The sequence below is a fragment of the Trachinotus anak genome, unplaced genomic scaffold (genome assembly GCF_046630095.1).
Source record: "Trachinotus anak isolate AG129_WGS33_773 ecotype Australia unplaced genomic scaffold, CSIRO_AGI_Tana_v1 ptg000032l, whole genome shotgun sequence".
NCBI classification, from domain to species: domain Eukaryota; kingdom Metazoa; phylum Chordata; class Actinopteri; order Carangiformes; family Carangidae; genus Trachinotus; species Trachinotus anak.
Genome location: NW_027273883.1, coordinates 3806073 through 3819633, shown reverse-complemented (window position 1 = coordinate 3819633; position 13561 = coordinate 3806073). Strand labels below are relative to the sequence as shown.

The following is a 13561-nucleotide window of genomic DNA, read 5'->3' as shown; positions in this document are numbered from 1 at the left end:
AGTACACACAGCATATCTTAAAAAACACACCATAACTGATGACCTTTGACCCTTGTGGAATACCTGATAAGAGCTGTATTTGAAGTGGACACAGCACAGATTTTCAGATTTTGATCAATTCAAGCTGTGACAGTAAACCCTACTTAATTTTCTCTGTGATCACACAGTATGTTGTGTTCGGTGCCCCCAAAATTTCACTAATATTGGCTCAGATTTTGCCTCTAATGTGATATTAACATTGATTGTATATAGATATAAAAATAATGATGGAAAAATAGGTTAGTGGGTGAAATGGAAACAAAAAGAGAACCAAACTGGAGCAGGGAGGAAGGTGTGCCTCTGGTATGTGATCTACATTAGATAGATTATATAATAAGGAGAGCTGAGTGCCAACAAAGATGCATGGAGAGTTATGCAAACCCTTTTCTGAGCTGTGCATATTTATTTTGATTAGATATGTATTTGTACAATCACTCCTAATCATGTCAGAAGATGTGTGTTCATGTCTGTTTCTGCACTGCAGTCACACAGGATCCTCTCCTCACTGACTTAGACCTCTGGAGCTCTTGAGTTTGTGAGTATCTTTGCTTATCTTTCACTTCAGTCAAAAATGTCATTCTTAGCAGCACGATAAATATTAGCCCAGGTCATCGGTAACGCCTAAGACAGTCTACACTATGAAAGGCACCAAAACTTTAAAGATGCTATTTTCATACATCTCTATAAAATGCTCCTCTGAAAAGTGGGGGAGCTTTTTACTTTTAAGTGAAAGATAGAGCAAGGTGAGGTGAGGTGTTTCTCTTGACATTTATCACTACCACTGTAGGTGGTAATCAAACAATGTTGGTGAGATTCCCTCTAAATTAGTCTGATGGGGATGATAAATTGCATTTAAGCCGAATATATCCTGTAGGAGGGATTAACGACTTTCTTTTTTTTGGCAGAAAATTTACTGCTGCTGCCAAGTGAAAGACAGATGTTTATTTTGTGCTTGCGCCAGTTACAATGAGTTTTCAAGATGAATGGAGATGCCAAATAATGACTCCAAGGACTAATACCTCGTATCTGTCTAAGGCCTGTGACATATTGTATTTCAGAGAAGCAGAGGCAATAACAATTGAAATCATGTTGTCACTCCTTTTTTCATTTGAATGTGAAAGGTTTTACTTTGCAGGTGTTCAGTCAAAATTGCGCATAAAACATGGTTAATTAAAGCTTTTTGCATTTCTGGGGGTAAGTTGAGAAACGCTTGTGTGCCGACAGCTGCTGGTCGCTTGCAAGTCTGAGGATCTGAAGGTGCATCAGTTAGACCTTTTTAACAACAACAAAAAAAATAATGACAAGTAAAAACACAGGTTTAAATGATAACATTGATGAAGGCTGACTTCCAGGCCCTTTGTATTGGCATGCTGGCTCACTGTCATGCATAGACACCTCAATAATACAGAGCCACTGTGAACGTTACTAGTAGCACCTGTGCTTTTCTGACTATGACTGTGTCTGCTGTGAAAAAGGCCTATTACTGCACAGGTGTGTTACATTAAGAATTCAACTGAAACTAAAAAGATGGCAGACTGGAAAAAATAGTACAGCTTTGAAATGTTATTTAGAGGATGGAACAGAGCCATCTCTGTCCTATCTCCCCTTGTGAGAATCTGAACCCCAAAACATGAGTTGTAGCCTACATTTATAAAAAAGTGGGGAAACTGAAAGGGAGGTAAGGTTCAACATCTGTCAAATACGTCTCCATCCCTCGCCTGGTTATTTGCTGTTTTCAGGGCTGCTTCCCCTCCTGGCCCCGGCCGCACCTGCAGCTGCAGCCGCTGGGTTCGGCCACAAGGCGGCGGTCACACCTCAACATTAAAGCCGGGGCTCTGCGTCCCCTCACCTGCCCCTCTGAGGCGGAAGCGATGACGGCCGGCGCTGCCACACGTTTTCAGGTGATTTTGGATGAAACAGCACAGGAGCAGAGAGGAGACATGCAGGACAGCCGTGTAAGCACCTGTAAATGAGCCGGGAGTCTGCGTGTAAGTCAGCCTCGGTGCTGTTGTTTCCCTTTATAATCCGCCAACATTGTATCTGCAGGTCTTTCTAACTGGAAAAATCACTTCCAGTTGAATTCATCATGTTTCTGCAGTGATTGTTGAATTGTTGTTTAGTAAAGCTGGAGGTGCTGCACAAAAATGTGTTACAATAACAAACAACTTCCCTCTCCTTCACTTTGGCTGTTATTATGGCAAAGGAATAAAATCTCATTCCATGGTAAATGAAGATGACCTGGTGAGGTCTTAAATTTCATTTGAACCCTGCAGAAACCCTGTGTATGCTGAACATTTACAGCTGCAGCCAATTCAGCTCCATGAACTAATATGTTTCAACTCTGCAACCTAAACTATAATATTTACACTTCTACTTTTTTTTTTTTTTTTTTTTTTTTTTACATTAGAGTTATATTTTTGCTTAACTTGTAGTGTTTTTATTTTTCCAAGCCCACCCAAAGGCAGCATACGCCAACTCAGGGCGCCATTTTGGCTCCGCAGTTTCTCTTCATGATGCAGTTCCTGTGTTTGGTCATGTGCTGAAATCCGGCGCCGCATGAGTTTTTCTCTTTCGTGCTGAGGTAAAGGACAGTTGTTGTCGAATAGAATCCAACTTTATTGTCAGTATTTGTTGTCAGTTGCCATCTAGACACTGCGAGAGAAAATGAGCCTGTCAGCAGGTCTGGAAGAGTTTAAAGAGCCGGGAGACAGTTACTGACCTGGCGGCCTCTCACCTGTGGAAGTAACACCGGTATGTCACACAAGTCTGTGTTATCATGATCCTAATGAGCTCATTAATATGACAAATGAGGTAAAAAAATCCTCTTTTAATTTGTCCCTAAAGTTTGCGTTAAAATACAAAGTAAGTTAAAGTAAGTAATAAAAAGTAAGTTATATTTCACGATGCAAAGTGTAGTGGTGTGTGAATCATAGGCAGCCTACCTTTGGGCTGGATCACCAACTGGGGAGGCAGGAATCTTCGCAGCTTGTGGCTCCAGTCATGAAGAGGGACTCCGTCAACATCTGCTCTTCAGACCTTAGCTATTTATATTGTGCTAATTTGTTTTTAAAGTTGTGTTTTATTAAATTTGTTAGATTTTTTTCTTGTGTCAGGTAATTAACTCATAGAAAAGGTACTTTTCATCACAGGAGCACTGTAGACTGCAATTATCTTCATCATCAACGCGTCTGACAATTATTGTCTGCCCATCATTGTTCCCCGAAGTCCTAGTTAACATGATTTAAATCGTTAAGTTTTGTTTGTGTGTGTGTGTGTGTCTCTGTGTGTGTGTGTGTGTGTGTGTGTGTGTGAGACTACCTGGTAATAATACAAAATGTTGAGTATGATAGCAAATTGGGAAAATTAGCTAATATTCACAAATCGGAAGCTATTTCAGCCTGATGTCATTCCATGTGTTCTTTTTTTCCTTTCGCACGTCATTTGATGCCAACTAATTTCCCTGCTGACTAACCCCTAACGCGAACAGCGCCCGATAACATGCATTTCTATTGACTAATCGATGAATGGGGCTATTTGTAAGTTCTGTGTGGTGGTTATTGTTGCTTGACAGGAGCTTTGGCCATCGACTAATACAAGTTGACAGGTTTACGAGGTTATTATACACCCTCTGAGCAGCGCTACGTCTTCAGGGCAGATTAGGCTGCAGTGACTCGCTATCGGAAAGAGGAGGCGGGCCAGTGGGCTAGCTGGTTAGCATGCTAACTTCAGTTAGAAAAAAGAGATAGAAACAAGCGTTAGCCCTGGTGTTGTTTTCTATTAGCCTACTAGAGACTGTGAGTGAAGGAATGAAGTTTAACGCCGGCTATTTAGCAATAGCTCCTTTAATCAAGGTATCATTTCAGCTGGAGAGAGTTGGCTGGTTTCTGGTTGCTGGGGAAATGATGCCATGTACTGTGGTCGTGGCGGGGGGGGGGGGGGGGGGGGGGGGGGGGGTCAATAGAGGAATAAAAAAATAAATTAATAAATAACATTTTTGCCCTGGGACCCCTCTGGAGTTTAATCCGGCATTGGCATTACTCACACACACACACACACACACACACACATATACACACACACACGCACGCACACACACGCACGCACACACACTAGCCTACAGCCTGCAGCAGTACAGTGAATTTAGACTCACTGCAACATTATTGAAATATCTTTTTTTTTAAAGAGACCAGCACGAAATGTAAAATGCACAGGGCTAAAGATAGGTTATAGATATTGGGAAATGTGCGCGCCCACACACACGCACACACGTACACGCACACACACACACGGAGAGAGAGAAACACGCACACGCGTGCGTGCCCAGTCCTCCACCCCCTTCTCTCTCTCTTCCTCTCTCTCTCTCTCTCTCTCTCTCTCTCTCTCTCTCTCTCTCTCTTCCTCTCTCTCCCTCTCTCTCTCACTCACTCACTCGTGTTTCACCCTCACACCTCAACAGCAGCGTGCAAATAAACACACACATACATATACACACACGCACACACACTCACTCACTCACACACACACACACACACACACACACACACACATTTCTGCATCCTGTATTTTTTTATGCACCGGGAACCAGGCGCTTTATAAGCGGTCGTGGATTATGATGCCAGTTTTTATAACAGCGGAATATTGGCCTCTCCTTCGGCTCCCACTGTGAATAGCAGTAAATCGCGTGTTTTTTAATTTTTATTTTTCAGATTTATTTCTAATTTGGTTCCCCGTTACTTCTGAGCGCCGAGAGACCGCCGAGACGCAAAGCCTACGTTCAATGCCGTTGGAACATGTCCTATGTTCCCTTTCAAGGTAAGACAGAGCAGATATTTTATATTTTTTGTCATCCACTGCATCTTCCTTTTTCTGTCCTCCTCCCCCGTTTCTCACCATCCTCTCTCTCTCTCTCTCTCTCTCTCCCTCCCTCTCTCTCTGTCTCTGTCTCTCTGTCCCTCTCTTCTCCCTCTGTCTCTCTGTTACTATCATATGCAGTAGGCATATCTAAACGCACCATAGCCGACAGGTGCATAGAAATAGCCCGGAGTGCCTTCCAGATAGATGCCCACACATGCACACACGCACTGGGAATCCAGCGCAGCGTGTGTCCATACAGACCTGTGCATGCGGCAATTATAGTATTGTAATAAGGTATGCATGTGTACTGGTGTCACGGTGTACTCAGTGTAAGTGCATTCCTCCGTTTGAGAGCAGCCACGCAGCGGTGATGGAATAAATGGTGTAATGTCCCTAAAATATTCCACTGATAATCCCATGGTGTTATAGAATACATGCGGTGCTCATCAGGAGTTTACAGCCACAAGATCATACTTGTCTAATGTTCATTCACTGTGGAGTTTATACTGCTTTTATCATCCTTAAAGGTTCATTATATTTTTTGGTGTAATGTTCCTATAATATTCTTATAGGCGTCCTCAGGGTAGTGTAAGGTGTTTAGTGTCCTTTTATCACTTAATTACGTTTTTAACCCTTGCTATTGATGGAATATTCCTGTAGGGACTTGTAGTTTTCTGTAGTATCTTATGGAATGTGTTTGGAATTTTGTGAATAGCCTCAATGGACTGTATCCTGCTTCCTGTGGGCAAAAACTTCAGCCCGCTAAAATATGTAGATGACATCAAAATGAGAGGCTACTTGGTCTTTTATTGCCCCGTACTTGAGTGTGAGTGGGTGAAAGGCGCTTCGGTGTACGGTAAAGGCAGATTCCCCTCGGTATCGTTGCACTGCAACTGTGACTAATGCTATATGTGAGCAGGCGTGCTGCAGTGAGCTGCCTCACATCCATCCAGTCGCAAACCACTAGCAAACTCCTTAAACGTGATGGCCAGAGTCAGAGCGGAGTGAGATGGAACGCCCAGTGCAAAGTTTGGAGGAACCGTGAAGGACTCGGGGTGTCGTGGGTTGTGTGAGTACCTGTTATCAGGGAGGGCAGATGCCAGAAGCTGTAGGGATTGGGGAGGAACTGGATCTGTGCGAGTAGATGTGAGTGTGTGTGTGTGACAAAGAGAGAAAGAGAGCGGTGTGTAGTCAGTGTGTGGGTTCAGGAGAGAGTGGAGGTGTGCTGCATGTGACTGGGAGGGTGAGAGCGAATGGTGGTGTATGTGTGGACCCAAGCACGCGCTCACAGACCTGTAACCCCCTGCAGAACAATACGTGTGCCTCCAAAATGGAGACTAATCTTGACCTGAAAAAAACTCAACTTTTCAGCTTTCTGGACTTCGCCGCGACCCTGGAGTCATCATCTGAGCTGCACATGAAAAGAGAGACTGATTTAACTGTGGCAGGCAGCTCAGCTCCTTTTCACTCTGCTTCTTTATTCCCTCAGAGCAAAACAGATAATGGCCAAAATGCCCTCTTGTGCAAGTGCAGCTATAGAAGTTGGTTGCATAATGTTGGTGAGATGCTCTACCACTGTGTGCTCGTGTATGTTACTGTGTGTGTGTGTGTGTGTGTGTGTGTGTGTGTGTGTGTGTGTGTGTGTGTGTGTGTGTGTGCTTGTGTGCAAACCCACTCTGGCAGTCATTGCCAGGAAATTGTGAGCACAGTGCTGCACCTTCAAAACCTGCCAGCGATGGCACTGAACACTCTTTCTCTGTGATTGCACAGTACTGTTTCATTTTAGACATTGTATTTGGAGCTAAGCAGTGTTTAGTCTTATCCAATTTGGTACAACTGCTGAGGATTTAGCCGTAAGCTGAATTATGAAGCGTGTCAATATGGAAATACATCAATCTGCCGTCAGGTTTTACAGTTGAAACTTAATAACTGCACAAGTTGCATTTAAAATCTGATGACACCTGTAAACCTGTTTATTTTCTAGCAGTATGTGCTGCACTGTATATTATTTATATTGTGAAATCCATAAGTCCGCCTATATGCTCCCTTAAATGCCTGTATTACTCTTGAAACAGTTGGTTGATTAGTGGATTGATTGAGAAATAATCGGCAACTATTTTGATAATCAATTAATCGTTATTAATAATATTTTAAGTAAATATGTAAAAATCGTCCCATTTAAGCTTTTAAATGTGAATCTTTTCTGGTTTGCTTTGTCTGCTGTGACGGGAAACTGGGGAAATGTGGATGGAGATTTTTCTCAATTTTCTGAAAAATTATCGATCAAATGACTAATCAGATTGATCGATAATAAAACAATAATTGAAGCCCTACTATGTTTTCAATTAAAAGAGCATGTTTATATTTAGTGGTGCCAAAACTAGTCGTCGCTCAACAGGAAATTTATCAACAAATGTTTTTTATCAGTAATTAATCATGGAAATATTTTAGAAGCAGTCAAAATATTTACTGGTTCCAGCTTCTAAATTGTGAGAATTTGCTGTTTTCCCTGATTTCCCTGATCGTTAATCGACTGAGTCTTTTTGGTTTTTGTGTTGGGCGAAATATGCAATTGTGAATGAAGATGGCATCTTGGATTTTGGGAACTTGTGTGATGTATTTCTGTTTTCTGATATTTTATAGAACAAAAGATCAATCAGAGCAACAATCTATAGTGAGAATCAATCTCGAATGCAGCGCTAGTGCATGTTTTGGCCAACCAGCTCAAGATAGTCTATCTCTGCTGTCTACCTATACATTAGAAGCTCCATGGTTACTCAAAGAGATTATGTAACACTGTGTGATATTTATTGCTGCACAGTGACTCAACATCTAGAGATAAAATATGTGGTAAGACGACTGATATCAGTGGGAAATTGATTTGTGATGTGATATAGATCCACATAACAGGAGAAGGGGGATAAAAAAAAAACGTTCAGCGATCCTGCAGATGTATTTGAGCCCACATTGACGAGTGTGTTAAGCTAATGTACCAGGCAAGCCATTTGCAGTCATGCCAAGTACCGGCTCACATGAACAGGCAGTTAGTGGGAGGCAGGCAGCAGCAGCAGAGATGGGCCTTCCTATCTTGGCTAAATCTTTTTCCTCCCTCATTCGCTGTCTTAAACTCACACCTCCTTTCCGTCTATCTCTTTCTCCCTCTTTTTTTCTTTCTCTCCCTCTCTACTCCACTGTGGTCGAACCCCCTTCATACTGAACCACCCACCCACACACACACACACACACATATACATGCTCTTCTACCCCCTCACTGTCTCTCCTCTCTCTCCCTCTTTTTTCCCTCCTCTACAATGGCTGCATCCATGAGTGCAGATGGACACTATGGAAGCAAGCAGCCAGCCACGGAGCTATCCCTAGCCTTGTCGATTTTACAGTAGTTTGATACAGCAGCTCCTGTCAAGCATGGCCATAGTTAAAGAGACAGCACACCACCAATGCACTGCAGCACTCCTCTCTTCCCTCCTTCTCTTTCCCTCTCTTTCTCCCATGTGACATAAGGGACTGTCTTACACCCCTCCACTACTCAGGCTGTGCCAAGGACCATCATCTGTTAGGCTATTACTGTACTGCATGCGCGAGATTCATCTAGCCCTGTGCACCGATGATCTGTCGAAAGAGAGAGCCCATTCATTCTCCAGTGGGGCGCTGAGTGTACAGGAGATGCGTTCGCGGTGGCTTTTTCAAGTGTTGTGTTGAATTACCGGCCGAATCGGCCTGTGATGAGCATTCGGGAGAAGTGATTTGCTTTTAATCACACAAGTGGAGCTGAATCCTCCAGCCGGAGAGCTTCTCAGTAGGTGTTGACAGATCTTCAGTGATCTGATGCTTCACGAATCAAAGGACCCCCTGTCCAAGTTCAGGGACGTTTTAAATTTGCTGGCCGAATTCCTTACTAGATGTGGGAAGTCAGCACTTCTAAATGTCAAACCAGTGTCTGCCTTCAGCTTTTTCAAGCGTCCCCAAAGCTTTCCTGTGAAAGACATGCAAGGATGTCAAGACACTGAGGAAATATCACTCAAGTCATCATTCTGGTCTGCGGATAGAAAGTCAATCAGAGTTCAGCGGGCTTTCATGTAAATGTGCCTATGTAATATTTTACATATTCATCAGTGGGTTCCAGTGAATAAGCACATAGGGTGGTGCATAGCAGTCACCTTCTAAGCCTGTTTAAAAACGTATTATCTTCTCTTCAAGGTCTTTGATACCCTGGAGGTCGATCAGTAGGCGACTTCTGAAGCATAAAATATATCTGCACTACAGGGATCCACTCATAATCTAACAAGTGGAAGTACAGATGTCCCAGGTGAGATCTGGACATGTGGATGCATCTTTGATCACCTTTGGGGCTGTTTGTAGTCCAGTCCCCAAAAATATAGAACGTCAACTGGATATAGTATGAGCTAGGCCTCACAGTGCAATAATATAATAGAACATGGATGTAATTTCTTGCTTCACGGACTGTCCATGGAAGGATTCATGTGGTTTATTTTTGGCAAGCCTTAGTCGAGTTGTGTCGTCACTCTGTGTCGTTTTGTTCAGTATCAATAGACTGAGTTCAGTTTTCAGCTGATCCTCTTTTCTCTTTTTTTTCTATCTGTTGCCCAACACTAAACTAGCTTCAGTAAAGAATGCCCATGGCCTTATCCTCTAAGAGCCTTTAGTGCTTTAGTGATACTGGGGGGAATCTACATGGGGGCTGCTGGAACTGAGTCGCTGGGAGGAGTGGCTTTTTAGATTCAGCTACACTTTTGGTGGGTGGGTAATTCAATTCTGCTGCAAAGCCTGAGTGGAATGACTCAATGGGTTTGTGTGTGTGTGTGTGTGTGTGTGTGTGTGTGTGTGTGTGTGGGGGGGGGGGGGGGCTTGGCTTTTGATTGATCTTGTCAGGATTCACTCACAGCAAAAAGGTCAGGATGAGCTGGCTCCTCTCTCCTGAGCCAATCAGAGGGCTGCCAATCCGGGATAATGATCTCCCTCCGGATATGGTTGGCTCATAAGGTTTGCAGGCATGATGTCATCCAATCCCATGGATGGCCGTGATTCAGAACTGTGAGGTTTTACCCAAATGCCCTCGGCAGTGTGAGAAGTTACACTGTACATATGTCAGTAGTGTGAGTCGCTGGGTGATCAATGGATAGATTATTTTTTAAAGATGAATTCATGGCATGAAGGGCTTTTATTCAATCCTTCATTTGAGAGTGTTGAGGCTGGCATTACATTATACCTGCAGATGCAGTCAAATTATGTAATTATAAGATATTGAACGGTGAAACTTTTTAATGAAATATTTTATGAAACCCATTTTTCACATATTATATCCTGTGTTATATAATATTGTGCATAATTCAAATATGTACAGTACACTAGGGGGGTTTTATCATTTCCTATGTCATGCACGCTCAAAGTAGTATATTTCAAGTACCTTTTAATATTCTGCCTGAAGCAGATAGAGGGCCAGTAAAATAAGGGCCACTACCACAGGCTGTAAAATAATGGCCTCTGAAATTAATAGAAAAAAAAAAACATCTCTGTGCATTGAAGCCTGAAGCTGGATTAAACATCAGTGTCAGGCTATCAGTCTCTGAGTGAGGAATTCAGCCCTCTGCTCAGTCTGACGTTCAGCATGCTACACCACCACTGAACAAGACTATACTGCACTGTCGGGGTGTTTAATCGGGCACCTGTAGAGCCATTCACATCAGGCATTTTTCTATTTTTATCTCTGTGTGTTTGTGTGTATATGTTTGTTTGTGTTGGTTTTGTATTGGTGTCATTTCTCAGTGCATGTTTGGTTGTGTGTTTGATGCTGAGATGCTGCAGTCTCCTTCACTTCAGTAGAGAGAAGCAGTCATATCAGGTCGTGGAGATTATTGTACCAGCTCAGCTCAACCAAACCTCCATTCAACTCTGGAATAAGTGTGACGCATAAAACCTTGACTTAACAATGGGGGCGTCGATGTTCAGTACGTTTAATGCCCTTTTTTTTTTCTTTTTTTTTTTTTTTTTTTACATGTTTTAGATTTTAACCCTTGGTCATAGTAGTGCAAGTTAGTAAGCAGCTCTCCTCAACACTGTCTCGACTGGCTTGTTACCCTACCTCAGTCCACTTAAACATTTCAATTTTCCATAATCAAATACACAGATTTGAAGAGCTCTAAACTAAGATTACACCTTTTTTTTTGAGCAGTGAAGTGGTAATTTTGGGCGCAGTGCCATAGCAACATGTAAGAACTCTGGAAAAACTGGTAAAATATCAATTAATATTTTATATTTACTGACTAATAATTACAATAAAATGATTTCCATGACAAATCTTTCTCTTTTAAACAAGAAAAAAAAATCAACAACTAAAATAATGAAAGAATCATGAAAAGTCACAAGGCAAAATTACTAAAATTTGTGTGTGCAGTGGTTGGTTAAATCAAATCTGTGTTTTACTGCACTTGATGTCATGAAAGTATCCACCGCAGGTTTTGGTAGTTTTGCGATTTACACTATCGCCTCACAGCCAGAAGACCCAGGTTTGATCTTTGGCTCTTCCTGTGTGGGTTTTCTGTGGTTCCATCCCACATCGCAAAGATGTGCAAGTCAGGCAGAGTGGAGACTCTAAATTGCCCGTAGGTATGAATGTGAGCGTGAGTGGATGTCTGCCTATCTGTGCTCAACCTGTGATGGGCTGGCGACCTGCCCAGTGTCCTGCCATCCACCCAGTGCATGCTGGGATAGGCTGTAGCCCCAGGTGTGCCAGAAAAGGGATTAGGTGGGCAGGGAAACTGAATGAATAGATGATTAACCAGATCCATCTTTCGATGCATTAAAATATCAAAAGAAATAGAATATTTTAGACCTTAACAGTATGTGAGTTTTTATGATTTTTTTTTCAGGTGTTTTAGGTCGTGAACCATTTTAGAGCCAAAACAGTTACTTGATTGATTGGCAGAAAGCGAACTATTTTGATAATCGATCGATGGCTTTGTTTATATGTTTTCCTGGTAAAATGTACCATTTTTCTCAGTCCTGTGTGATAGTAAACTGAATGTCAACTTCAGAGAAGGATACATGGAGTACAGCTGAACATGCAGCAGACAGCTCTTGCAAACAAACATGGTTAATTGGCTGCTGCTCTATTATCAGAGGTGGATTTATGGATTCCAGTTTCCTCAGCATCAGGCTCTATTCCATTTTAATGTACATATCTCATTAAGATAAGTGAAGTGTTGGAAACCTGATGGGAAGCAGGCAGTATATACATCATAACCCCTGTGCACTGTGCTATTCACAGTGCACAGGGGAATACAGTTGGGATAGTTTTAAACATGACAAAGTCTCTCAGGACCACAAATTATGTCACTACCAGAAATTTGGTCTGTACCAAAACCAAAGAAGTTCCACAATTCTCAAAACCAAATTCCCACACATTCACACACACACACGCACCCCTCCTTATAGTCAGTGTGCAAGCAAATTTACTAACATGATGACAGACCAACAGTGTGAAAATATTCATTGAAAAAGTGAGAGTTTTACAGAATAAAAGATAATATGGTAGCTAACTGACATTATGAGCAACCAGCTAACATAATGAGCTACTGTTACATTAACCTAAACAAGATAACATCAGCCTTTGTGCTGCTAGTATATGAAAAACTGTCACTCACTCACTGTCAATTACATGTAGAGATCCATTCTCTTGTTTTTGAGCTGCTCAGACAAGTTTGACTTTTTTGTTTGTAATGATCTGCGGCACCGTTCACATACCGGCTCTTGGTTGTCTACACCATCCCAGGTGATCCGCCTCAAACGCAGCGACTCTCGCCGTGTTTTCTTTTCCACGACTCGCAGCAGACCTGTTGCTGCACCCGCACTTAAGTCCTTAAGAATTCTCCTTCACATCTTCACTTGGCCTTATGATATTTTAAATGGAGGTCATGGAGAAGTCGTTAGGAAAGGACTTTTTTTTTTTTTACATTTTGGCCACAGCCTGTGTTTGCCTTCCTTCTTCCTCCTCTTACTTTTGTGCTTGACGTCAGACTCGAACACTTGGGGGTTTCTCACGCTGTCCTCGTCAGTCCCAGAAGCATCACATCTGCAGTACTGACGACGTCCACTGTAGAAAACTTGCTACTGAAATACCAGTTCTCACGACAGCCCTAACAACAAGTACATGCTAACACATCATATCAGATTTGGAATAAAACATTATCAAAAGATCATCATTCAACATTAATCATTTTGTAGATGTAGAGATCATCTTCTTCAGAGGCTGAATATCTGACTTAGGAATAAAAACTCTTCTTATGCTATATTGTGTGCAGACCCCACATTTCATTTTAAAGGACCATATTACCATTTGAAAGGTTTTACAACCTGATGTGTTTTTTTTTAATAGATAACGTAGGTTGTGCCTTGATTTCAGATGTAGATCAGAGCAATTTGTTCCCTGCGAGTTTCACAGGAATAGTGGTTATATTCTCTGTATTTGTCTCATGTGTGCGTCGTGTGTGTTTGTGTCTCTCTATGTGCATTCATGTCATTGTGTGCAATATGTGTGTAGCAGAGTTTTGCCTCCACTCAAAGGACTTCATAAAGGTTAGCAGGCTCACTCAACAGCTGATGGTAAATTTAGTCTCCTTTTCACACAGTCCCA

The 13561-nt window shown here is 42.2% G+C and overlaps 1 protein-coding gene across 2 annotated transcripts in view; it reads left to right on the top strand.

Annotated features, from left to right (window-relative positions):
• Positions 1 to 211: 211 nt before the first annotated feature.
• syngap1b (synaptic Ras GTPase activating protein 1b) overlaps positions 212 to 13561 on the top strand; it is a 145213-nt gene continuing 131863 nt past the window's right edge. The window contains exons 1-3 of one of the 2 annotated variants that reach the window (XM_071468723.1): positions 212 to 2027; positions 2678 to 2790; positions 4746 to 4851. In XM_071468723.1, the coding sequence (XP_071324824.1) occupies positions 4830 to 4851 (22 nt within the window). In that variant the 5' untranslated portion in view covers positions 212 to 2027; positions 2678 to 2790; positions 4746 to 4829. The remainder of the gene's footprint in view (positions 2028 to 2677; positions 2791 to 4745; positions 4852 to 13561) is intronic. The other variant, XM_071468722.1, reaches the window with a different exon arrangement.